Source organism: Triturus cristatus, chromosome 1_1, assembly GCF_964204655.1.
Source record: "Triturus cristatus chromosome 1_1, aTriCri1.1, whole genome shotgun sequence".
NCBI classification, from domain to species: domain Eukaryota; kingdom Metazoa; phylum Chordata; class Amphibia; order Caudata; family Salamandridae; genus Triturus; species Triturus cristatus.
Genome location: NC_140579.1, coordinates 375,046,754 through 375,073,964, shown reverse-complemented (window position 1 = coordinate 375,073,964; position 27,211 = coordinate 375,046,754). Strand labels below are relative to the sequence as shown.

The window sequence follows — 27,211 nt, the reverse complement described above, 5'->3', positions numbered from 1 at the left end:
AATCACAAATGGATTCAGAATTATTCTCTGCAAGTTTATCTTCTATTACCGAAATGGTAGCAAATGTCACAATTTTTACATCAATATGGGAAGATGAAAAGTTTTCAATAGAACATTTCAAAGATTCAGATAGAACATTGCAAAGATTACAAATAATCATTAAAACTGCACGGTCATACCCCGTGTGCCCAAAGGAATCTAGAGCTTCATGCTGAAGTGATATCCCTAGATGGATATGAAGCACTGTTGTCATATGTCCTAGGGGTGGGCGGAATTTGCGTAGTCACGCTATGCATAGCTCCGAGCATGCAGAAATTCCGGGAACACGCGGAATTACTTGTTCGCGATGCTTTTTTCCTGATCGCGAACTGGATTTGCGTGCTCAGGGAGAAATATCTCGCGAACACGCATTTTGAGAACACGAACAAGCAAACAATTCTGCGGAACGCAAAATTATCCAAATTCTGCAAATTCCGCGAGCGGAATGGAATTTACCACCCAGGCCTGGTGATAAGCATGTGCTCCGCAACTGCTTCCTCATCTGAAAAGTCAGGAAACAAACCTCTACTACTAAGACCAGTGTGACGCCAGATAATTAGATGAAAGAAGAAACAGCATAGTTAGAGAAATGTTTTCAAACTCTTTGCTACCAGAACATCAAACCATTGATTGAATTCAGAAAGAAGGTTTATTGAATACTAATTTCACAAAAGTAGAGGTTTACATTTTCTGTTCAAGACAGAGATGAAACCCCCCAAAAAGAACCTTATTACAGTGATTAGCCCCACTTCCCAGCCGTGAATCTACTACAAATAGGAGGACATTTATGATGCTCTCAATTGGCGCAAGTTATTAGATGTTGGTAACAGGTGATTCGCTTATTCTTCATCCGAACAACCTTCCGCTGCTCAATAGTACGTAATAGAGATCTAAGGTATCTTCTTGTTCATCATGTGTATCGTCTGGTTTACTTGGATACGCGACGTGCTGGTGAAGTGTCCATCAGTGCAATAAAGAATCCAGAACATTCTTTGGTCATTTTTGCAGAGTTGAAAATGGCAATTTTAAAGCAGGATTGTGATCATGCGGGGTTGGATTATGAAAAGAGAAGGTGTCCCTCCTCCGGGGTTGTGCATCTTGTTGAAGGATTCCTTGTAGAGCAGCATTTCATAGGTAGAGGCTCAGATGCTGGCTACAGTTTCTGCTCACTTTGTTTCTCCTCCTGCGAAACCACTTTGCCGTCAACCACGTTCTGGATGATGGTCTTTACAACGCGGCTTCTAACGCTGTCTGGGGCTAAAACGAAGAAGAAACATGGAGGTGAAATATGGAACGCAGGAAAGATGCCTCTGAAGAACAAATGATGAGAAGGAAGCAAAGAGGGCCATGAGCATGTGAAATGGAGAGTGGAATTCGGCATCCAACCATGAATCAGCATTGCCATTTTGCCCTCACATATCCATTTATTTGTGTATCGACATTGAAAGTAGATTGGTTACATTCAATCATTTCATTTGTAAAGCGCTCTACTTAACCGTGAGGGACTCAAAGCGCTGAGGGGTGGGGAGTGCCGTTACTGTTCATTGAACATAGTAGGTAAGTAGGCTTCTGAATCGGCCAGAGAAGCATTTCATTTGAAACCAGGAAGTGCTCCAAATTAAACTGGGCAAAGCAATCCTACATTCTCCTCAAGTAGGCTTTGTGTCCAGGGCACTTGTTCCCTGTGAATATTTTAACGTTTATGCCCGATAATCATGGAGACATGATGTGCCTCCTGTTGAGATCCCTTTGGATGCATGGACTTCCCAGGGCTATCCCAGTGGGTGCTGATGTCTCATGTAAATATTCTATTTGTAAGTGTGGGATGCTCTTGTTGGTTCTTGTACCACATGGAAATATTATTATTTTGATAGCCCTTTATTTGAAAATACTGTTATTGGTGTATGTCATGTCAAGATGTTAAAATTGGTGAATGTCCCTCGGTAGACTTTTTTTAACATTAAGGCATGTGCTTTATTAGCACATTCTATATGGTGCATATGGTCACATGACGCATCTACTTTTGCACGTGTCCCATTGGAGTATCCTAGTTGGGGCATCGCCTCATGTGATCAATTTGTGCAGTACCTGGGCTACGTGGAAATGTTCTCATTTCTTTCAGCCGTTCACTTGAACGTGCTAATAACAGAGCATACTCTCAATGCAAGCATGCTAACCTGGTGCATAAGAGTTTTCTAATACAGTGCTTCAAGTGAACATTATAATTGGTATATTTTCCTGATGGTGTTAACTGGTGCATATGCCTTATGAGCAAATTCTCATTGGATTACATGGCCCTTGAGATCATTCTATGTGTGTGCATATGTGTATCGTGACAATGACATCTTTTAGTATGTGTATCATGTGAAGATCCGTTTAGGGTGCGAGCCAGCTGGTGCAGGTGCCACCTGGGATCATTTTATTTTTATTGCCAATCTTTCATGTCAATATGCTGATATTGGCGCAGGTGAACATGTGAATGTTGGTGCACGTGCCCCATGAGAATACACCTGGGAATGGACTCAATGTGAAGATTCTAACTGGTGCACATGCATCAGACAACATTATAGTTGGAGCATGTGCATTCGGATCGATATGGGGCATGCACATTTATGTGAATATTATGGTAATATTTGTAGACACTCGTGAAGATTTTAATGGGAATGCATGTGTCCTCTATGCAAACATTCTGTTATTGGAATTTTTTGTCATGTGGCCATCCTAACATCTCTGACAAATATGCCTAGGCTGAGACGACCATCGTGTACCCTGACCATCAGGCCCTCTCCAGTGTCCACTGGCTTTCTTTCAGGATTCATAGGTAGTTTTTATTTGTGATGGTCAGCTCCACATCCATCCTATGATTAAGAAACTCTCCATGGTAAAACTGAATGAGTGTGTGCTGGAGGGGGCGGCACCTTATTGTATGGTAAATGCGTGAGAGAGTGAGGGACTCCTAGGGCCTCAGATCCTTTGGGACTAGAGCTTCGGACCATTGTGTGTGTTTCACTGCACACATTTGGAAGATGGAAGTTAATGAATTAATTTATGAAGAAAAACAAGATACATTGTAGGCAGAGAGATCCCTGTTAGACAGTCTTGAATTTCAAGTAAGAGTGATCAGGTTTAGAGAGACATGAGCAAATCTTAATGTGCCTGTAGCCAGTCCACTCCCTGCATGTAACACCACGCTGAGATGTTTGGGATTTCCAAGATGAGATGTTACATAGACCAGCATCAATAGCACAGAAGGGTTTCATGTTTTGAAGGAGCCTGGGAAAAGCTGTACTCTTGCTGCATGTGAGTTGAAGTGTGTTTGCAGGTTCATAGTCTTGTCCAAAATAAAGCCCAGGCACTGGTCAAATTCGCCAGTGGAGGGTTGGCAGTTCAGCACGGAGCTGAAGTTCAGCAAGGCTTGTATTGGGATGGCGGAGTTAGCAGAAGAGCTGAGGAGGGGCTCAGATCTGTGCAATAGTGGTAGTTGGGAAGTGTGAGGCCAGCTTCCAATGTTGCTCACACTCCCGGATAGCCAGAAGGCATGGGTGGGATAACCATTCATTTACCCTCGCCATCTTCTGATGGACTGGGCTGCCTTGAGGAGGGGGATGTTCTTGTTCAGGGAGGTGTCTCTGCAGACGTTAAGTTTCTTTACTAAATTCAGTAAAATGTGGTCCTATCTCCCCGTTTATCAGGCATCTTTCTATATTATAGCTTCTCCCGCCGGTTCCAATAGTAAAGCAATGCTGGTCCTTCATGGGCACCTAAAAAAAGATAATGTTTTGGGATGTGCAAAATGTGTGTTGTTTCCTTTTATGAAGTTATGCAAAGTTCCACAAAAATGTACGAGAAACTAGGTGAAATCCAAAAGCAGCATTCAGCACTTTCATTGTCTGTGAAGTGCATCTTTGTGCCCTTTTGGACACACACTACGCTAAACAAGCATTTGCAATGCAATAGGTCTCGCAATTGCGAGATTTTGAGCTATTGGCATTGTAACTGACAATGCCTTTTAACTATGTGTTTAAAAAACCTGCAATAATAAAAAGGCATTGTCATTTACAATAGAAATAGGTCAAAGTTTCTAAAATGCGAGACCTATTGCATTGCAAATGCTTGTTGTTTACACGCGCACCATGCTGCGCTTTCACGTTAATAGAGGCCACACCCTTTCAATAGACGAGCCGTATCTAAAGAAAGGTCCTATTGCATTGCAATGCTTGTTGCTTACATGCGCTCCATGCTGTGCTTTCACGTTAATAGAGGCCACACCCATTTCTTCAGACGAGCTGTGTCTAAGGAAAGGTCCGCGGCCAATATTAAAGTGAAAGGGCGGTATGGGCGCTTTTACCAACAAAAGCATTTGTTTGTCAAGTTGACAAACAAATGATTTTTTTGTAAAAATGCCCCGTGAAAGCGCGCATGGCGCACTGAATGTTGCAGGAGAGCATGTAGTGCCTGCAGTCGGAGAAACTCATTAAAGAAAATAGTGCTTACAGACAAAATAAGACGTACCGCGTAACAACTGAAGATAAAGGTTCATCCTCATGGGATGCTACAAAGGAAAACAAGGCGGTACTAAGGAGGGACTAACAATCCTATTAACTAATCAGAAGCCAGAATTTACAAAGGATAATGACACAAGCCAATGACAAATATGGGTGGAGAGTGGGCGGGGCTTCAAGTCCCTACTCCAATACAGCATGCCCCGCAGAGCAGCGCAAGTGCTGCCCAGGCTCGACGTAAAAACATAGTAACGTAAATAGTTTATCATACACAGAACCCGTTTGGTGCCAGGCCGCAAAGGGGTGCTGAGGAATAGAGTCACCACTAACAAAGGACAAAGGGTGAGCAGAGGGATCGATCTTTTAACCAATGTAGAGTCCCGTCGATGCATGTATATCTGGCATCGAGGCGCTGCATAATTTAAAGTGGATGCCTCCTGAGAGAGTGAAAATGGGGAGCAGTGGCTTAAAGCGAGAAGAGTGGCTGGGCACTAGTAACTAAGAGTCAAACTAATGGATGCAAAGATATAACGGACTGCGCACAAGGAAATACTGTTGAAAGTACGGGATGAAAGCAAAAATTCTATGGACAACAGCAAGAAAAGGCGTGAGACGGTACACCACAGGCTATAAGAAAAGACACAGTTGTGTGGCTGCAGTATTTTCTGCATGAACATGAATTTGTCAAAAAATACATTATCTGTTGTATACATTGCAGATTAAAAAAATATATATGTTTTTCGCTGAAACAAATTGAAAGTTATGAAAATTGCATACACCCAACGGTGCAATGCCACGCCAGACACTCTACAAACACTAAATAACTAGCCTACTAGATTATTGGAGTGTGGGACTGTTTACACATTCAAATGGGCATTGGTTTAATTCACTTGCCTGTCATTTATGTAACTATACCGTTCCTTACAATTTTAAGTATGTACACCAGTATACAGTTCTAGTTTAAAATCGTTATTAACACTGCTAAACAGATTTAAAGTGCATGATGCGTAATACTGTACATGTTTGAATTAGTTTTAAGCATGGGCAGTGTTCAACATTAGGCATTTTTAAAGCCTTTGAACCTGCATTAATGCACAGCTATAAAAAAAATCTGAGTAAAATACTCCAAGCTCAAATGTTGCTGTAGGTAAGGCTTAGGAATGAGTGCATGTAAAGAATATAAATCCTGAAGTAAAAGAATAGAAATAATAGAATATAAATCCTGGGTGGAGATGGGAAGACAGCATCCACCCTGGAGGAGGCAATATGAGATTGAAGGGACTGCAGTAGTCTTGCCACAAGGGATGCTCAGAAATGGGCTCGGAAAACATTCTTTAAAAGAGAGGAAGTAAAGGAGTGTAGCAAGCACTCAACGGAAGAAGAAGGGTTCAAAATAATGTAACGGATTAAAGAAAGCCTGGGACGACAGCAATGCGAGATCAACTCTTTAACTGGAGACAAAGGACCGTTTGTGGTGTCGAGTCAGAAGGGAGCGCTGGGCAGGCAGGATGTCTCCAGTCCTCATCGAAAGCTTAAGACAAATAAAAGACGAGTGAATTAGGAGCAGAGGGTTGAGGCTCTTCCAGGAGCCCACAAGAGGCACCGAGCCCATTCAGCATTAGTTCATCAACAATTAAGCAACTTCTGCAAACAGAAGGGTTTAATTTTATAAGTGGAGTATTTAAGGCCGAAGTCTGTAGTCTACTGCATGGACTGGAGTGAAAAGAAAACAAGACAAGCCCGGCGGAGCGTGGCGCGCGCACTTGGCGGGGGCAGGGGAGCGTATTCCAGGCGGGGGAGCGGACCCTTTGAAGTGCGATGCCAAACGGATTGCATGGCGGCACGATGCGCGTGATTGTGCGCGTGCTCGCCATGCAATCCGCTTTTCGGAGCACTTTTAAATGCCCCTTACTATAGTCTTGCTTTGCGATCGCTTATGCGATAGCAAGGCGAGACCTAAAAACAGGGAAAAAATCACAAGTGCCATGAACAATAGTCGATCACGTTCTGGTGATTTGTGTTGTTTATGTGCTCCCATGCTGATCTGTGTCACATGGTGTAATGGCCTCATTTCGGGGATTTTGCGTAACAAGTGAAATGAAAAGTTCTTGGAATAGCGCAAGATTATGCCAGCATAACGGAAAGTTCACCCGGGCCTATTAATGTTCACATCAGGTAGGGCTGCCTGATGGACATTCAGCCCCGGTCACTTGAGGGACATCAAGACCGAGCAACTCCAAGCTTCTCATTTATCCAGTATTGGGGTATCTTTCATAGATTCACATGCCTGAATCATTCCCCGTCGCCGAGGCGGGAGTCCCCGGTAAATAAAAAAGTAGTGCCAAAATGCTAGTAGTAGTAGTAGGCCCAAAGAAAAGGCCAAAAGCCTGTATCTTAGCAGCCTATCTACCTCATTATGCCAAAAGAACCAAGAAGTTGGTAACAACCAATCAGACACCAGCACCCTTCTAGAACCCTCTCAGCAGAGCCAGTTCTCCTCAGATTTTCACCGCACGTCGTGTGGAAGGGAGTCTCCCTTAGTGCCTCTCAGTTTTCTTTCAACTTGCTTCAGCATGTCAGACAAGAAGGCTTTGTTTAAGTCCTGCAGGACCTGCACCAAGAAGAGAGTCCATGTTGATGATCAACATGTAGACTGCATCTACTGCCTCTACCCTAAACATGAGGCAAAAGATTGCAAGATTTGCCGCACCTTCCCTACAAAAACTCTCAGGGATAGGGAGGCGAGAGTGCTTTTGTGGCTTAAATCCTCTTCGGCTGAGGAGGATGACAAAGCCTCTACTTCTAGCAAGAGAGCTAGATCGCAGGACAGCTCTTCCAGCGAAGGGAAGAAGCGTCAGAAATCGCATCATTCTACTTCTGATGCGCTCTCTCCTCAGGATTCTACAGTCAAGACTACCACACAAACTGTGAGTAAAAGCCTTTCAAAATCTTTGGCTTACTCTCAATCTTCAGTTTCTGTCACCTCGTCTGCTTCTTGATTTACACAAACCTTCACGACGACGGCACTTACCTCTCCTATTATGTCTACGAAGATTACTATCCTCACAAAGAAGCCCGCCGTCGAGGTGTCGTCGACGAAGTCCTCGTCGACGAAGTCAGCTGTACCGCCGTCGACGATTCCGCCATTGAAAAGCCTGTCGACGTCGAGCTCGTCGATGAACTCTTCGTCGACGAGCTCGACGTCGACAGGCTTTTCAATGGCGGAATCCGAAGATCCCGTCGACGAAGAGCTCGTCGACGTCGAGCCCGTCGACGAAGATCCCGTCGACGTCGAGTCCGTCGACGACGGCTCCGTCGACGTTGAGCCCGTCGACGACAGCTCCGTCGACGACGATGGCACTGTCTACGATCCCGTCGACGATCCCGTCGACGATCCAGTCTATCACAGCCCCGTCGATGACGATCTCGTCGACGATGACCTCTACTCCAGTTTCCACCAGGACTTTTCAACTAAAGTCTTTTCAAAGGCAGGACATTTCACCGCTTACTCCCTCGCATCTCCTGGAAACTTATGTGCAGTGTGACGATGATGATTATGTGGACGTCGAGGACGAAGGGCCCTTTGGGATTGCTCGCCATCCTTCGGAACTGCACATGAAATGTCAGGAGGACGATGATGATGGGGAAGATGACAATTATCAAGGGCATTACTATCAGGAAGACATAGTCGTTCCGCATCATAGACCCTGCTACACACAACCTCGTAGGAACGAGATGTCACATCTGCCTCCTACTTTAATACAAGACCTACAAGCCATGCTTGCAGATTATAAGCAGCGTTTTCCACCGCAGCCAAACGTTCCACAGGTTCCACAGACTGCGCCGCAGCCGGACCCATTGCCTCTGCCTGAGGGTCCAGCCCCAATGCCTCCACTGCCTGATCCTCCACAGGACCCGCATCAAGATACAACCTCGGAGGAGGAATACGAAGAGGGCGAGCTGCCAGACCCAGCAGACCCTTGGGATTCATATATAGTCCCTATGCCTTCGCCACCTACCCCTCTACCATCTGATTCGCCTCCAGAAGATATAGGGGGGTTCCATAACCTTATGCAGAGAGCTGCGACCAGGTTCAACTTGCCGGTCACCATTGAGCAGTCTGACTGCTTTCTGCATGACTTTAAAGAAGAGTCAAGAAAGGTTACGAGAGCTATCCCTATCATTGACTATATTTGGAAAGAAGGGGTTAAAATCATGAAAAACCCGGCATCAGTACCAGCGGTGCTTCCACGGATTGACAAAAAATACCGTGCTCCAGACGACAGTCCCTCTTGTCTCATTGGCCAACCGCGTCCAGACTCGGTTATATCTCAGGCAGCCCAACAAAAGTCTAAGAATCCGGCAGCACCGGTTACTACACCACCGGATAGAGAAGGACGCCGATTGGATCTAATTGGGAAAAAAATTTCAACTATGGCAGCTGCTTCCATCAGGGCAGCCAACTCCCTAGCGATAATAGGGCGTTATGACCGCCAGATGTGGTCAGAAATGGCAAGCTTTATCGACCTCATCCCAGAGGATAGCAGGCAAGATGCTCGAAAGATTTTGTTGGAGGGTGAGCGTGCAGCCTCAGAGACTATCGACTGCGCACTGGATATTGCGAATACTAACTTTCGCCAGTTGGCTGGGGCTGCGGTTCTTAGGCGCCAAGGTTGGCTGAAAGCTACCACGTTCAGGCCAGAAATCCAGACAAAAATATTGGACATGGCCTATGATGGCGAATCATTGTTTGGAAAACACATAGATGACGCACTCCAAGCAATTAAAACGGATACTGATACTGCAAGATCGTTGGGCTCCTTGCAATACAAAAGAGGTACCTTCAGAGGAGCAAGGGGCCGTGGATTTTCTTCCAGAGGAAGTTATCATACCCAACAAAATAGGTACCAGCCTCAGTATCGGCAATCATATCAGTCTTCCTACAGACAGACCAATACATCTGGTTTCTCTCGTCAAGGCGGACGAAAAAGATCGCAGAATCAGGGAAGAGACACCTCACGGAAGCAATGATTTCTGCAGGGCCCCTTCCACTCCTTTTCCCCTCCCTGTGGGTGCGAAAATTTCAACTTTTGCGACCAAGTGGCAAGACATTACGTCAGACCAGTGGGTTCTGGACCTGGTTCACAACGGTCATACCTTAGAGTTTGTCACCAAACCACCCAACAAACCACCCAAGGGACCCCCTCCCCCTCGTCTTCACTTACTATTCAAAGAAGCTTTAACGATGCTCCTCAAGAACGCAATCGAGAAGGTTCCTGCGCTTCAAAAGGGGACAGGTTTCTATTCCCGCTTTTTTCTCATCAAGAAGAAATCAGGGGATTGGCGCCCAATCTTAGACCTTCGCAATCTGAACAGATTCCTCAAGAAGCAGGGATTTCGCATGGTCACACTGGCGGAAATTCTAGGTTGCCTCAACGAGGGAGATTTTCTAGCTTCCTTAGATATGGAAGACGCTTACTTTCACATCCCAATACATCCGAAGCATCGCAAGTATCTTCGCTTCACAGTGGCTGGCGCCCATTACCAGTTCAAGGTGCTCCCGTTTGGGTTAAAATCTGCCCCAAGGATCTTTACGAAGTGCCTAGCTCCAGTGGCAGCAGTGTTGCGCTCCCAAGGAATCCAAGTCTTTCCGAATTTAGACGACTGGTTAATAAAGGGTCCTTCGGAAAGATCAGTCAAGACTGCCGTGACAACATCTCTTCGTCTGTTCCAGTCTCTGGGGCTTACGATCAACAGGAGCAAATCTCAATTACAACCAAGGCAGATCCTTCCTTTTCTGGGCGCGATGTTAGATACCGCCCGCTGCAAGGCATTCTTGTCTCACGAACGGCAGGTTCGTCTTCAAAACTTAGCAATCCGAATTTCCAAAAGAAAGTCAGTTTCTGTCCGGATGTTCGCGTCGCTCCTAGGGATGTGCTCCTCTGCAATACACCTCGTTCCTCTGGCGCGGCTCCGCATGCGACCCTTGCAGGAGGAGTTACACCTTCAGTGGCAGCAGGTGATGGGCTCCTTCGACGACATCATCAGAGTCACTTCAGGCATGAAGATCGCTCTACGTTGGTGGTCCCATATTCCCAACTTATCAGAAGGGCTTACTTTCATTCAGAAGATTCCAGACTTTGTCCTCACTACCGATGCTTCCATGGAAGGATGGGGAGGTCATCTCCAAGATTTACAGATACAGGGGAAGTGGTCCCCAGAGTACAAAAACAAACACATCAACAGTCTGGAATTGCGAGCAATTTTCCTGTCTCTGCAAGCTTTCCTTCCAAGGATTGCAGGTTCTTCGGTTCTGATTCGAACCGACAATACCACCAGCATGTTCTACGTGAACAAACAAGGAGGAACAAGATCAGCAACTTTGTCCACGGAAGCTCAGGGGTTGTGGGAATGGGTCACACTCCACAACATAACCCTCAGAGCAGAACATGTCAGAGGTCTCTGCAATACATTAGCGGACACGCTCAGCAGATCCCAATCAGATTGCCACGAATGGGAGCTAGAGCAAGCTCAGGTGCTCAGAATATTCAGAGCTTGGGGAACACCACCGCTGGATTTGTTCGCCTCGAAGGAGAACAAGAAATGCCGCTTCTATGCCAGCAGATACCATCAACAGGGCTGAAGGGGGAATGCCCTGTCCATGCGATGGTCAGGGACTTGTGCTTACGCTTTTCCCCCGATACCCCTGATACCGAGGGTCATACGCAAGATGAAGTTGGAGGGCTGTCGTCTCATCTTGATTGCACCCAGATGGCCACGCCAATACTGGTTTCAGGAGCTCCTATTGCTATCACAGGACCAGCCGATCCGTCTTCGCCCGACGCCCACAATGCTGTCAAGGAACAGAGGTCAGGTTCTCCACCCGGACCCTCAGTCCCTACATTTACACGCATGGCTCCTGACTTCTTAGAGTTTAAGGACCTGGATATCCCTCAAGACTGTAGGGATATATTAACAAAATCACGAGCTCAGAGCACGATAAAAACTTACCGTCTAAAATGGAAACGGTTTTGCTGCTGGTGTGAAGCAAACCAGGTGCACCCGGTGGACGATCCTGCAGAAAAGATCCTTCCTTACTTGTTACACCTGGCAAGATCTGGACTTTCTTTCCCTTCAGTCAAGGTCCACTTAGCTGCACTTTCCAGATTCAGAAGGGGTGCTCATGGCCCTTCTCTTTGTTCATCCTCTTTAATTAAACAGTTTATGAAAGGACTATTCCGAGTGTTTCCTCCGGTCAGACTTCCGCCACCGGAATGGGAACTCAACACAGTCTTAATGCAATTAATGAAGCATCCATTCGAGCCCATCCACAAGGCTGACCTAAAATTCCTTACCTGGAAGGTTGCTTTACTTCTGGCTTTAACATAAGCTCGAAGAGTGAGTGAAATTCAGGCGTTTACTGTAAAGGAACCTTTTCTACACTTCACTCAAGACTACGTGCACCTCCGAACTAATCCAACGTTTATCCCTAAGGTGCCTTCACAGTTTCATCTTAATGAACCAGTGACGTTAAAAACTTTCTTTCCTAATCCATCCACCCCAGTGGAACGAGCCTTACATTCTCTCGATATCAAGAGATGTCTTAAATTCTATCTTCTGAAAACAAAGAACCTTAGAAAGTCAGATCAATTATTTGTGGCTTATGGCCAAACTACTCTGGGAAAGGCGGTTACAAAATCCACCATTGCCAGATGGATAGCATCTACAATACTTTTCTGCCATGACAAGGCTCACAGGCCTTTGTTGAGGAAACCCAAGGCCCATTCCACGAGGACAGTAGCAGCGTCTACAGCATTGTTTGCTGGTGTGACTCTAGAAAATATCTGCCGTGCTGCGACATGGAAAAATGTCCACACTTTTACCAGACATTACTGCCTCCAATCTACGCATCGTGATGATGCAGCAGTTGGGCAAGCTGTACTACGACATATGTTTCTTTGAGATACCTTCAGGTACCCTTTTTTCATATTTTAATATGTAAGATGTTGATATCTTTAGTATAACAATGCAATGTGTTACAATGATGATTTGCTTTCATGTTTACATGCTTTTCTCTTTATAGATTGCATATTTCGAATTTTAAGATTTTTTCTTATACCTCTTGTTAAAAAGCTGTGGATGCAATTAGGGAGTATCAGTACTAGTCTCCCGCCATCCGCAAACGACTGTATACTTGGTATACTGCTCGCTATTCTGATTCAGGCATGTGAATCTATGAAAGATACCCCAATACTGGATAAGAAAACAAGTTACTTACCTGTAACTACAGTTATCCAGTATTGGTATCTTTCATAGATTCACATGCACCCACCCTCCTCCCCGTAGAGTCAGTTCTATATAATTTGGTACGTTCACTTCCCACTTGTGCTACGAAATTCTGAGGAGAACTGGCTCTGCTGAGAGGGTTCTAGAAGGGTGCTGGTGTCTGATTGGTTGTTACCAAATTCTTGGTTCTTTTGGCATAATGAGGTAGATAGGCTGCTAAGATACAGGCTTTTGGCCTTTTCTTTGGGCCTACTACTACTACTAGCATTTTGGCACTACTTTTTTATTTACCGGGGACTCCCGCCTCGGCGACGGGGAATGATTCAGGCATGTGAATCTATGAAAGATACCAATACTGGATAACTGTAGTTACAGGTAAGTAACTTGTTTTCTTCACCCCCGCCAGCAGCTCTTATCACATCCTCTCGGCTCCCCCTCCATCAACATTAATGGTGTGTCCCTGAAGACAGTATGAATAAGCCTGTGACAGAGGAGGTGGGTGTGTGAGTGAAAGTGTGTTGATAGAAGTAGAGGAGATGTGATGCATTGATGGGGCAGCTGTTTGCTTCCTAGGAGCCTTTGGTGGTTTGTAGCACTCTAGTGCTAAAACAAGTGTTTTTATGAAACAAGAAACAGGCCATTGTGAAGGCATGGACATGAAGCAAAGACAAAAGAGAGGCACTCACCTTTTCTTGGCTGAGAGCTGTGACCACTGAAAGCAAACAAAAAGAGACACACATGACTGAGTGTATTCTACTGGGTCAATTTCCAAGTACTTAGAAGCTGCAAAGTGGGAATGATCCTGGCTCTGACGTATTCATACCTGTCCTCGCCCTCCAGCAGGCGCCGGTAGGTTTCGATCTCCGTCTCCAACCTGGTCTTGATGTCCAAGAGTTCCTCATACTCTGCCATCTGGTGCTCCATATCGCCCCTGATATCTGCGAGCTGCTCCTCCACTGTGCTGATTTTGACTTGAAGTTGTGCAAGCTGGGCGCAGTAGTTTCCTTCTGTTTCTGCTAAGTTGCTTTCTAGGGAATTTTTCTGCCAGAGAGCAAGACAAGGGAGGGGGCTTTGAAACATTGTGACAAAGCATAAGGAAGGTTGTACGTACAGGAACACTGGACAGTGCACTTATTAGCACTTGCTTTGGCTATGGTGTAAACATTTCCGTCTATCTGTTTTCACATGTTCTCATTGTTTGGAGAAAAGGAAGAAAAATAAGAAAATGAAATAGGGAGATGAAGGAGAAAAGTGAAAGTAGAGAGAGGAAGAACTGAGAGTGGGAGTTGATTGAGGGAGAGAGGAAAGAATAGAGAGGGAGGCTAAAGGAAGTGGAGAAATTGGGTGGTAAAACTGATAGAGAAAGTAATGAAGTTGAGAGAAGGCGAAATAAATGAGCATAGAAGGAGAGTGTAGAAATGAAGGGGATAACGGAGGATGGGGAGGCAGTGGAGTACCGTAGAATGAGTAGAGAGAGAAGGGATATAACTTTCGTATAGTGCATGAATATCAGGTTTTGAATATTGTGCTAAACAAATATGGCTGCCAGAATAAACGTACCCGAACTATATGTAAATGACACATTGAGAAATGAAGGTGCAGGAGACAGAAGAAGTTCAAAGAGGTAATGAGAATAGCATAGCAAGAAAGGTGAAGTAGAGAGAGAAGGGTGGTAAAGATAAAGATAAGGCAGGCCAGCTGGTGAAGTAGGGTGAGATGTATGGTAAAGAGACAAAGGTGAGCTAGTCCGCATGAAAGATACAAAGAGGTGGAGCAAGGAAGGGGAGGATAGAGAGAGAGAAAGAGGCAGAGAGATAATACGGTTTTCATCTAGATATGGGGATAAGGACGTTTACCACAATGTTCAAGGGTGGAGTTCACAGAGAGATGAGGTAGAGAGAGAGGGAAGGTAGAAAGAGATGTGAGGTAGATAGAGATATTCGAGAGGTTAGGTAGTCAGGTAAGAATAGAGATGTGCGGTAAAGAGAGAGTCATAGGGTAGTAAGAGGGGCGGAAAGAAGGGAGATGTAAAAAGAGGTCAGTTAAAGAGATTAGTGAGTCAGAGAGAAAGGTGGATGGAGGGACGATGGGCAAAAACAGCAGTGCTATAGGTAAAAGGTGAAGTAGAGAGACGAAGGTGACGCAGAGAAACAGCGGTGAGGTATAGAGATGGTATGAGGCTTAGCAAATGTTTTGAGGTACAGAGATGGATAAATTGAGTAGATAAAAGAAAGCGAGGTAAAGAGGATGAGTTGAAACAGAAAAGGTACAGAGAAACATCGCAAGGGAGAGAAGGTAAAGGCATTCAACGAGGAGCATGGTAGTTAGAGTGGTGACTTATAGGGAACAGAGCTAGAAAAAGAGCAGAGATAAGGTAGTGAATGAAATGTGAGATATCCTGAGAGGTGAGGGAAAGATGAGGATTAGAAAGATGAGAGTTACATGGCGAAACAACATAGAGATGTGTGATGAAAAGAGTGTTGAGTTAGGGAAAGCGGTGAGAGAAAGGCAGAGAGCAGTAGATTGGAAAAAATACATAGATAGGTGAGGGTAAGAGAGATATGAGCTTGAGAGAGGTGAGGTAGGTGGAGGAGAAGAGACAGGGGTGAGATTGAAACAGAGCAGACAGCTGCAGAAAGAGGGGTGAGGCATAGAGAGCGTTGAGGTAGAGAGCGGTTAGAGAGCTAGAGGTACAGAGGTAGGCACAGGTTGGTAAACAAAGGTGAGATTGTGAGAGGTTGAAAGGTGGGACAGAGAGAGGTATATTTGAGAGCGATAGGTGAGGTACACACAGGTGAGCTAGAGCTTAGGTAGCAAAAGAGCGAGTTGTTACATGGAAATGGAGAGGTAGGTAGAGAGAAAGGGAAAGAGAGACAGTGAGGTGAAATACAGAGGAAGGAATGGGATAGAAGGAGAGGTGAGTCAGAAAAATAGAAGTATAGTGTGATGAAGGTGACATGGAAGTAGTATGAGAGAGAGAGGCAGATAGAGAAATGAGGGCGAGAAAACGGTTGTGTATTTAGTGATTGATGAAATAGAGACACATATGGTATGGGCAGAGTTGAAGCAGAGAAAAGTGATACTAGGAAGAGGTGGAGATGTAGAAAAAGAGGCAGAGTAGACAGAAGGAGGCGAGGTAAAGAATAAGTCTTATGGGAGTCGGAAGAGAAACAGACAGATAAACGGTTAAGTCCAGGTAGAACCAAGGATAAGTAGAGGGAGACAGTCAGAGAAGAAAGAGAATATGAAGTAGAAAAAGAGACAGGTGAGAAAGAGAGAGAGCTGTCACTTTAATACAAGGGCTTAGAAGGTGCAGGACTTGAAAACTGTGCAATTTGCCTGTGCCTAAAACTGTTGCTTGTTTTGGTCAGCGACAGCTCTGCGCAACTTACCTCTTCTTTCGTTAGTTTATAACTAAGGAGAGAAGTTTAGTCTGAAAAATATACTACAGCCCAAATGTCACATGTTTGAAGAGTGATGTTTTGTAACTCTAAGAAATCAGTTTGTTAGTTGAGAGGGGTGAATGTCCCACTCAGGCAACAACCACAATTCTGGCCAGGGTGAACAACAAAAGTCACCAAAATGAACCTGTGCTTAACCCTCTGGTAGTGTGGCTCAAAAGCAGTCAGGCCTAACTTATAGTCAATGTGTAAAGTGTTTGAGCAGCAGGAGGTTCTTGCCATTGATTGCTTGTTGTTTACACGCGCACCATGCTGCGCTTTCACGTTAATAGAGGCCACACCCATTTCTTCAGACGAGCTGTGTCTAAGGAAAGGTCCGCGGCCAATATTAAAGTGAAAGGGCGGTATGGGCGCTTTTACCAACAAAAGCATTTGTTTGTCAAGTTGACAAACAAATGATTTTTTTGTAAAAATGCCCCGTGAAAGCGCGCATGGCGCACTGAATGTTGCAGGAGAGCATGTAGTGCCTGCAGTCGGAGAAACTCATTAAAGAAAATAGTGCTTACAGACAAAATAAGACGTACCGCGTAACAACTGAAGATAAAGGTTCATCCTCATGGGATGCTACAAAGGAAAACAAGGCGGTACTAAGGAGGGACTAACAATCCTATTAACTAATCAGAAGCCAGAATTTACAAAGGATAATGACACAAGCCAATGACAAATATGGGTGGAGAGTGGGCGGGGCTTCAAGTCCCTACTCCAATACAGCATGCCCCGCAGAGCAGCGCAAGTGCTGCCCAGGCTCGACGTAAAAACATAGTAACGTAAATAGTTTATCATACACAGAACCCGTTTGGTGCCAGGCCGCAAAGGGGTGCTGAGGAATAGAGTCACCACTAACAAAGGACAAAGGGTGAGCAGAGGGATCGATCTTTTAACCAATGTAGAGTCCCGTCGATGCATGTATATCTGGCATCGAGGCGCTGCATAATTTAAAGTGGATGCCTCCTGAGAGAGTGAAAATGGGGAGCAGTGGCTTAAAGCGAGAAGAGTGGCTGGGCACTAGTAACTAAGAGTCAAACTAATGGATGCAAAGATATAACGGACTGCGCACAAGGAAATACTGTTGAAAGTACGGGATGAAAGCAAAAATTCTATGGACAACAGCAAGAAAAGGCGTGAGACGGTACACCACAGGCTATAAGAAAAGACACAGTTGTGTGGCTGCAGTATTTTCTGCATGAACATGAATTTGTCAAAAAATACATTATCTGTTGTATACATTGCAGATTAAAAAAATATATATGTTTTTCGCTGAAACAAATTGAAAGTTATGAAAATTGCATACACCCAACGGTGCAATGCCACGCCAGACACTCTACAAACACTAAATAACTAGCCTACTAGATTATTGGAGTGTGGGACTGTTTACACATTCAAATGGGCATTGGTTTAATTCACTTGCCTGTCATTTATGTAACTATACCGTTCCTTACAATTTTAAGTATGTACACCAGTATACAGTTCTAGTTTAAAATCGTTATTAACACTGCTAAACAGATTTAAAGTGCATGATGCGTAATACTGTACATGTTTGAATTAGTTTTAAGCATGGGCAGTGTTCAACATTAGGCATTTTTAAAGCCTTTGAACCTGCATTAATGCACAGCTATAAAAAAAATCTGAGTAAAATACTCCAAGCTCAAATGTTGCTGTAGGTAAGGCTTAGGAATGAGTGCATGTAAAGAATATAAATCCAGAAGTAAAAGAATAGAAATAATAGAATATAAATCCTGGGTGGAGATGGGAAGACAGCATCCACCCTGGAGGAGGCAATATGAGATTGAAGGGACTGCAGTAGTCTTGCCACAAGGGATGCTCAGAAATGGGCTCGGAAAACATTCTTTAAAAGAGAGGAAGTAAAGGAGTGTAGCAAGCACTCAACGGAAGAAGAAGGGTTCAAAATAATGTAACGGATTAAAGAAAGCCTGGGACGACAGCAATGCGAGATCAACTCTTTAACTGGAGACAAAGGACCGTTTGTGGTGTCGAGTCAGAAGGGAGCGCTGGGCAGGCAGGATGTCTCCAGTCCTCATCGAAAGCTTAAGACAAATAAAAGACGAGTGAATTAGGAGCAGAGGGTTGAGGCTCTTCCAGGAGCCCACAAGAGGCACCGAGCCCATTCAGCATTAGTTCATCAACAATTAAGCAACTTCTGCAAACAGAAGGGTTTAATTTTATAAGTGGAGTATTTAAGGCCGAAGTCTGTAGTCTACTGCATGGACTGGAGTGAAAAGAAAACAAGACAAGCCCGGCGGAGCGTGGCGCGCGCACTTGGCGGGGGCAGGGGAGCGTATTCCAGGCGGGGGAGCGGACCCTTTGAAGTGCGATGCCAAACGGATTGCATGGCGGCACGATGCGCGTGATTGTGCGCGTGCTCGCCATGCAATCCGCTTTTCGGAGCACTTTTAAATGCCCCTTACTATAGTCTTGCTTTGCGATCGCTTATGCGATAGCAAGGCGAGACCTAAAAACAGGGAAAAAATCACAAGTGCCATGAACAATAGTCGATCACGTTCTGGTGATTTGTGTTGTTTATGTGCTCCCATGCTGATCTGTGTCACATGGTGTAATGGCCTCATTTCGGGGATTTTGCGTAACAAGTGAAATGAAAAGTTCTTGGAATAGCGCAAGATTATGCCAGCATAACGGAAAGTTCACCCGGGCCTATTAATGTTCACATCAGGTAGGGCTGCCTGATGGACATTCAGCCCCGGTCACTTGAGGGACATCAAGACCGAGCAACTCCAAGCTTCTCATTTATCCAGTATTGGGGTATCTTTCATAGATTCACATGCCTGAATCATTCCCCGTCGCCGAGGCGGGAGTCCCCGGTAAATAAAAAAGTAGTGCCAAAATGCTAGTAGTAGTAGTAGGCCCAAAGAAAAGGCCAAAAGCCTGTATCTTAGCAGCCTATCTACCTCATTATGCCAAAAGAACCAAGAAGTTGGTAACAACCAATCAGACACCAGCACCCTTCTAGAACCCTCTCAGCAGAGCCAGTTCTCCTCAGATTTTCACCGCACGTCGTGTGGAAGGGAGTCTCCCTTAGTGCCTCTCAGTTTTCTTTCAACTTGCTTCAGCATGTCAGACAAGAAGGCTTTGTTTAAGTCCTGCAGGACCTGCACCAAGAAGAGAGTCCATGTTGATGATCAACATGTAGACTGCATCTACTGCCTCTACCCTAAACATGAGGCAAAAGATTGCAAGATTTGCCGCACCTTCCCTACAAAAACTCTCAGGGATAGGGAGGCGAGAGTGCTTTTGTGGCTTAAATCCTCTTCGGCTGAGGAGGATGACAAAGCCTCTACTTCTAGCAAGAGAGCTAGATCGCAGGACAGCTCTTCCAGCGAAGGGAAGAAGCGTCAGAAATCGCATCATTCTACTTCTGATGCGCTCTCTCCTCAGGATTCTACAGTCAAGACTACCACACAAACTGTGAGTAAAAGCCTTTCAAAATCTTTGGCTTACTCTCAATCTTCAGTTTCTGTCACCTCGTCTGCTTCTTGATTTACACAAACCTTCACGACGACGGCACTTACCTCTCCTATTATGTCTACGAAGATTACTATCCTCACAAAGAAGCCCGCCGTCGAGGTGTCGTCGACGAAGTCCTCGTCGACGAAGTCAGCTGTACCGCCGTCGACGATTCCGCCATTGAAAAGCCTGTCGACGTCGAGCTCGTCGATGAACTCTTCGTCGACGAGCTCGACGTCGACAGGCTTTTCAATGGCGGAATCCGAAGATCCCGTCGACGAAGAGCTCGTCGACGTCGAGCCCGTCGACGAAGATCCCGTCGACGTCGAGTCCGTCGACGACGGCTCCGTCGACGTTGAGCCCGTCGACGACAGCTCCGTCGACGACGATGGCACTGTCTACGATCCCGTCGACGATCCCGTCGACGATCCAGTCTATCACAGCCCCGTCGATGACGATCTCGTCGACGATGACCTCTACTCCAGTTTCCACCAGGACTTTTCAACTAAAGTCTTTTCAAAGGCAGGACATTTCACCGCTTACTCCCTCGCATCTCCTGGAAACTTATGTGCAGTGTGACGATGATGATTATGTGGACGTCGAGGACGAAGGGCCCTTTGGGATTGCTCGCCATCCTTCGGAACTGCACATGAAATGTCAGGAGGACGATGATGATGGGGAAGATGACAATTATCAAGGGCATTACTATCAGGAAGACATAGTCGTTCCGCATCATAGACCCTGCTACACACAACCTCGTAGGAACGAGATGTCACATCTGCCTCCTACTTTAATACAAGACCTACAAGCCATGCTTGCAGATTATAAGCAGCGTTTTCCACCGCAGCCAAACGTTCCACAGGTTCCACAGACTGCGCCGCAGCCGGACCCATTGCCTCTGCCTGAGGGTCCAGCCCCAATGCCTCCACTGCCTGATCCTCCACAGGACCCGCATCAAGATACAACCTCGGAGGAGGAATACGAAGAGGGCGAGCTGCCAGACCCAGCAGACCCTTGGGATTCATATATAGTCCCTATGCCTTCGCCACCTACCCCTCTACCATCTGATTCGCCTCCAGAAGATATAGGGGGGTTCCATAACCTTATGCAGAGAGCTGCGACCAGGTTCAACTTGCCGGTCACCATTGAGCAGTCTGACTGCTTTCTGCATGACTTTAAAGAAGAGTCAAGAAAGGTTACGAGAGCTATCCCTATCATTGACTATATTTGGAAAGAAGGGGTTAAAATCATGAAAAACCCGGCATCAGTACCAGCGGTGCTTCCACGGATTGACAAAAAATACCGTGCTCCAGACGACAGTCCCTCTTGTCTCATTGGCCAACCGCGTCCAGACTCGGTTATATCTCAGGCAGCCCAACAAAAGTCTAAGAATCCGGCAGCACCGGTTACTACACCACCGGATAGAGAAGGACGCCGATTGGATCTAATTGGGAAAAAAAATTCAACTATGGCAGCTGCTTCCATCAGGGCAGCCAACTCCCTAGCGATAATAGGGCGTTATGACCGCCAGATGTGGTCAGAAATGGCAAGCTTTATCGACCTCATCCCAGAGGATAGCAGGCAAGATGCTCGAAAGATTTTGTTGGAGGGTGAGCGTGCAGCCTCAGAGACTATCGACTGCGCACTGGATATTGCGAATACTAACTTTCGCCAGTTGGCTGGGGCTGCGGTTCTTAGGCGCCAAGGTTGGCTGAAAGCTACCACGTTCAGGCCAGAAATCCAGACAAAAATATTGGACATGGCCTATGATGGCGAATCATTGTTTGGAAAACACATAGATGACGCACTCCAAGCAATTAAAACGGATACTGATACTGCAAGATCGTTGGGCTCCTTGCAATACAAAAGAGGTACCTTCAGAGGAGCAAGGGGCCGTGGATTTTCTTCCAGAGGAAGTTATCATACCCAACAAAATAGGTACCAGCCTCAGTATCGGCAATCATATCAGTCTTCCTACAGACAGACCAATACATCTGGTTTCTCTCGTCAAGGCGGACGAAAAAGATCGCAGAATCAGGGAAGAGACACCTCACGGAAGCAATGATTTCTGCAGGGCCCCTTCCACTCCTTTTCCCCTCCCTGTGGGTGCGAAAATTTCAACTTTTGCGACCAAGTGGCAAGACATTACGTCAGACCAGTGGGTTCTGGACCTGGTTCACAACGGTCATACCTTAGAGTTTGTCACCAAACCACCCAACAAACCACCCAAGGGACCCCCTCCCCCTCGTCTTCACTTACTATTCAAAGAAGCTTTAACGATGCTCCTCAAGAACGCAATCGAGAAGGTTCCTGCGCTTCAAAAGGGGACAGGTTTCTATTCCCGCTTTTTTCTCATCAAGAAGAAATCAGGGGATTGGCGCCCAATCTTAGACCTTCGCAATCTGAACAGATTCCTCAAGAAGCAGGGATTTCGCATGGTCACACTGGCGGAAATTCTAGGTTGCCTCAACGAGGGAGATTTTCTAGCTTCCTTAGATATGGAAGACGCTTACTTTCACATCCCAATACATCCGAAGCATCGCAAGTATCTTCGCTTCACAGTGGCTGGCGCCCATTACCAGTTCAAGGTGCTCCCGTTTGGGTTAAAATCTGCCCCAAGGATCTTTACGAAGTGCCTAGCTCCAGTGGCAGCAGTGTTGCGCTCCCAAGGAATCCAAGTCTTTCCGAATTTAGACGACTGGTTAATAAAGGGTCCTTCGGAAAGATCAGTCAAGACTGCCGTGACAACATCTCTTCGTCTGTTCCAGTCTCTGGGGCTTACGATCAACAGGAGCAAATCTCAATTACAACCAAGGCAGATCCTTCCTTTTCTGGGCGCGATGTTAGATACCGCCCGCTGCAAGGCATTCTTGTCTCACGAACGGCAGGTTCGTCTTCAAAACTTAGCAATCCGAATTTCCAAAAGAAAGTCAGTTTCTGTCCGGATGTTCGCGTCGCTCCTAGGGATGTGCTCCTCTGCAATACACCTCGTTCCTCTGGCGCGGCTCCGCATGCGACCCTTGCAGGAGGAGTTACACCTTCAGTGGCAGCAGGTGATGGGCTCCTTCGACGACATCATCAGAGTCACTTCAGGCATGAAGATCGCTCTACGTTGGTGGTCCCATATTCCCAACTTATCAGAAGGGCTTACTTTCATTCAGAAGATTCCAGACTTTGTCCTCACTACCGATGCTTCCATGGAAGGATGGGGAGGTCATCTCCAAGATTTACAGATACAGGGGAAGTGGTCCCCAGAGTACAAAAACAAACACATCAACAGTCTGGAATTGCGAGCAATTTTCCTGTCTCTGCAAGCTTTCCTTCCAAGGATTGCAGGTTCTTCGGTTCTGATTCGAACCGACAATACCACCAGCATGTTCTACGTGAACAAACAAGGAGGAACAAGATCAGCAACTTTGTCCACGGAAGCTCAGGGGTTGTGGGAATGGGTCACACTCCACAACATAACCCTCAGAGCAGAACATGTCAGAGGTCTCTGCAATACATTAGCGGACACGCTCAGCAGATCCCAATCAGATTGCCACGAATGGGAGCTAGAGCAAGCTCAGGTGCTCAGAATATTCAGAGCTTGGGGAACACCACCGCTGGATTTGTTCGCCACGAAGGAGAACAAGAAATGCCGCTTCTATGCCAGCAGATACCATCAACAGGGCTGAAGGGGGAATGCCCTGTCCATGCGATGGTCAGGGACTTGTGCTTACGCTTTTCCCCCGATACCCCTGATACCGAGGGTCATACGCAAGATGAAGTTGGAGGGCTGTCGTCTCATCTTGATTGCACCCAGATGGCCACGCCAATACTGGTTTCAGGAGCTCCTATTGCTATCACAGGACCAGCCGATCCGTCTTCGCCCGACGCCCACAATGCTGTCAAGGAACAGAGGTCAGGTTCTCCACCCGGACCCTCAGTCCCTACATTTACACGCATGGCTCCTGACTTCTTAGAGTTTAAGGACCTGGATATCCCTCAAGACTGTAGGGATATATTAACAAAATCACGAGCTCAGAGCACGATAAAAACTTACCGTCTAAAATGGAAACGGTTTTGCTGCTGGTGTGAAGCAAACCAGGTGCACCCGGTGGACGATCCTGCAGAAAAGATCCTTCCTTACTTGTTACACCTGGCAAGATCTGGACTTTCTTTCCCTTCAGTCAAGGTCCACTTAGCTGCACTTTCCAGATTCAGAAGGGGTGCTCATGGCCCTTCTCTTTGTTCATCCTCTTTAATTAAACAGTTTATGAAAGGACTATTCCGAGAGTTTCCTCCGGTCAGACTTCCGCCACCGGAATGGGAACTCAACACAGTCTTAATGCAATTAATGAAGCATCCATTCGAGCCCATCCACAAGGCTGACCTAAAATTCCTTACCTGGAAGGTTGCTTTACTTCTGGCTTTAACATAAGCTCGAAGAGTGAGTGAAATTCAGGCGTTTACTGTAAAGGAACCTTTTCTACACTTCACTCAAGACTACGTGCACCTCCGAACTAATCCAACGTTTATCCCTAAGGTGCCTTCACAGTTTCATCTTAATGAACCAGTGACGTTAAAAACTTTCTTTCCTAATCCATCCACCCCAGTGGAACGAGCCTTACATTCTCTCGATATCAAGAGATGTCTTAAATTCTATCTTCTGAAAACAAAGAACCTTAGAAAGTCAGATCAATTATTTGTGGCTTATGGCCAAACTACTCTGGGAAAGGCGGTTACAAAATCCACCATTGCCAGATGGATAGCATCTACAATACTTTTCTGCCATGACAAGGCTCACAGGCCTTTGTTGAGGAAACCCAAGGCCCATTCCACGAGGACAGTAGCAGCGTCTACAGCATTGTTTGCTGGTGTGACTCTAGAAAATATCTGCCGTGCTGCGACATGGAAAAATGTCCACACTTTTACCAGACATTACTGCCTCCAATCTACGCATTGTGATGATGCAGCAGTTGGGCAAGCTGTACTACGACATCTGTTTCTTTGAGATACCTTCAGGTACCCTTTTTTCATATTTTAATATGTAAGATGTTGATATCTTTAGTATAACAATGCAATGTGTTACAATGATGATTTGCTTTCATGTTTACATGCTTTTCTCTTTATAGATTGCATATTTCGAATTTTAAGATTTTTTCTTATACCTCTTGTTAAAAAGCTGTGGATGCAATTAGGGAGTATCAGTACTAGTCTCCCGCCATCCGCAAACGACTGTATACTTGGTATACTGCTCGCTATTCTGATTCAGGCATGTGAATCTATGAAAGATACCCCAATACTGGATAAGAAAACAAGTTACTTACCTGTAACTACAGTTATCCAGTATTGGTATCTTTCATAGATTCACATGCACCCACCCTCCTCCCCGTAGAGTCAGTTCTATATAATTTGGTACGTTCACTTCCCACTTGTGCTACGAAATTCTGAGGAGAACTGGCTCTGCTGAGAGGGTTCTAGAAGGGTGCTGGTGTCTGATTGGTTGTTACCAAATTCTTGGTTCTTTTGGCATAATGAGGTAGATAGGCTGCTAAGATACAGGCTTTTGGCCTTTTCTTTGGGCCTACTACTACTACTAGCATTTTGGCACTACTTTTTTATTTACCGGGGACTCCCGCCTCGGCGACGGGGAATGATTCAGGCATGTGAATCTATGAAAGATACCAATACTGGATAACTGTAGTTACAGGTAAGTAACTTGTTTTCTTCACCCCCGCCAGCAGCTCTTATCACATCCTCTCGGCTCCCCCTCCATCAACATTAATGGTGTGTCCCTGAAGACAGTATGAATAAGCCTGTGACAGAGGAGGTGGGTGTGTGAGTGAAAGTGTGTTGATAGAAGTAGAGGAGATGTGATGCATTGATGGGGCAGCTGTTTGCTTCCTAGGAGCCTTTGGTGGTTTGTAGCACTCTAGTGCTAAAACAAGTGTTTTTATGAAACAAGAAACAGGCCATTGTGAAGGCATGGACATGAAGCAAAGACAAAAGAGAGGCACTCACCTTTTCTTGGCTGAGAGCTGTGACCACTGAAAGCAAACAAAAAGAGACACACATGACTGAGTGTATTCTACTGGGTCAATTTCCAAGTACTTAGAAGCTGCAAAGTGGGAATGATCCTGGCTCTGACGTATTCATACCTGTCCTCGCCCTCCAGCAGGCGCCGGTAGGTTTCGATCTCCGTCTCCAACCTGGTCTTGATGTCCAAGAGTTCCTCATACTCTGCCATCTGGTGCTCCATATCGCCCCTGATATCTGCGAGCTGCTCCTCCACTGTGCTGATTTTGACTTGAAGTTGTGCAAGCTGGGCGCAGTAGTTTCCTTCTGTTTCTGCTAAGTTGCTTTCTAGGGAATTTTTCTGCCAGAGAGCAAGACAAGGGAGGGGGCTTTGAAACATTGTGACAAAGCATAAGGAAGGTTGTACGTACAGGAACACTGGACAGTGCACTTATTAGCACTTGCTTTGGCTATGGTGTAAACATTTCCGTCTATCTGTTTTCACATGTTCTCATTGTTTGGAGAAAAGGAAGAAAAATAAGAAAATGAAATAGGGAGATGAAGGAGAAAAGTGAAAGTAGAGAGAGGAAGAACTGAGAGTGGGAGTTGATTGAGGGAGAGAGGAAAGAATAGAGAGGGAGGCTAAAGGAAGTGGAGAAATTGGGTGGTAAAACTGATAGAGAAAGTAATGAAGTTGAGAGAAGGCGAAATAAATGAGCATAGAAGGAGAGTGTAGAAATGAAGGGGATAACGGAGGATGGGGAGGCAGTGGAGTACAGTAGAATGAGTAGAGAGAGAAGGGATATAACTTTCGTATAGTGCATGAATATCAGGTTTTGAATATTGTGCTAAACAAATATGGCTGCCAGAATAAACGTACCCGAACTATATGTAAATGACACATTGAGAAATGAAGGTGCAGGAGACAGAAGAAGTTCAAAGAGGTAATGAGAATAGCATAGCAAGAAAGGTGAAGTAGAGAGAGAAGGGTGGTAAAGATAAAGATAAGGCAGGCCAGCTGGTGAAGTAGGGTGAGATGTATGGTAAAGAGACAAAGGTGAGCTAGTCCGCATGAAAGATACAAAGAGGTGGAGCAAGGAAGGGGAGGATAGAGAGAGAGAAAGAGGCAGAGAGATAATACGGTTTTCATCTAGATATGGGGATAAGGACGTTTACCACAATGTTCAAGGGTGGAGTTCACAGAGAGATGAGGTAGAGAGAGAGGGAAGGTAGAAAGAGATGTGAGGTAGATAGAGATATTCGAGAGGTTAGGTAGTCAGGTAAGAATAGAGATGTGCGGTAAAGAGAGAGTCATAGGGTAGTAAGAGGGGTGGAAAGAAGGGAGATGTAAAAAGAGGTCAGTTAAAGAGATTAGTGAGTCAGAGAGAAAGGTGGATGGAGGGACGATGGGCAAAAACAGCAGTGCTATAGGTAAAAGGTGAA

The 27,211-nt window shown here is 45.6% G+C and overlaps 1 protein-coding gene across 2 annotated transcripts in view; it reads right to left on the bottom strand.

Annotated features, from left to right (window-relative positions):
• Positions 1–1,056: 1,056 nt before the first annotated feature.
• Positions 1,057–27,211, bottom strand: part of LOC146870236 (keratin, type I cytoskeletal 12-like) — a 40,647-nt gene continuing 14,492 nt past the window's right edge. Inside the window, exons 6-9 of one of the 2 annotated variants that reach the window (XR_014970062.1) lie at positions 25,912–26,129; positions 25,775–25,800; positions 13,651–13,868; positions 13,514–13,539 (exon numbers count right to left, since the gene is read on the bottom strand). Coding sequence is in view for 1 of the 2 variants with exons in the window: in XM_085631222.1 (XP_085487348.1) it covers positions 1,193–1,296; positions 25,775–25,800; positions 25,912–26,129 (348 nt within the window). In the remaining variant the exon portion in view is untranslated. Of the gene's footprint in view, positions 1,297–13,513; positions 13,540–13,650; positions 13,869–25,774; positions 25,801–25,911; positions 26,130–27,211 lie in introns of those variants that run through there. The other variant, XM_085631222.1, reaches the window with a different exon arrangement.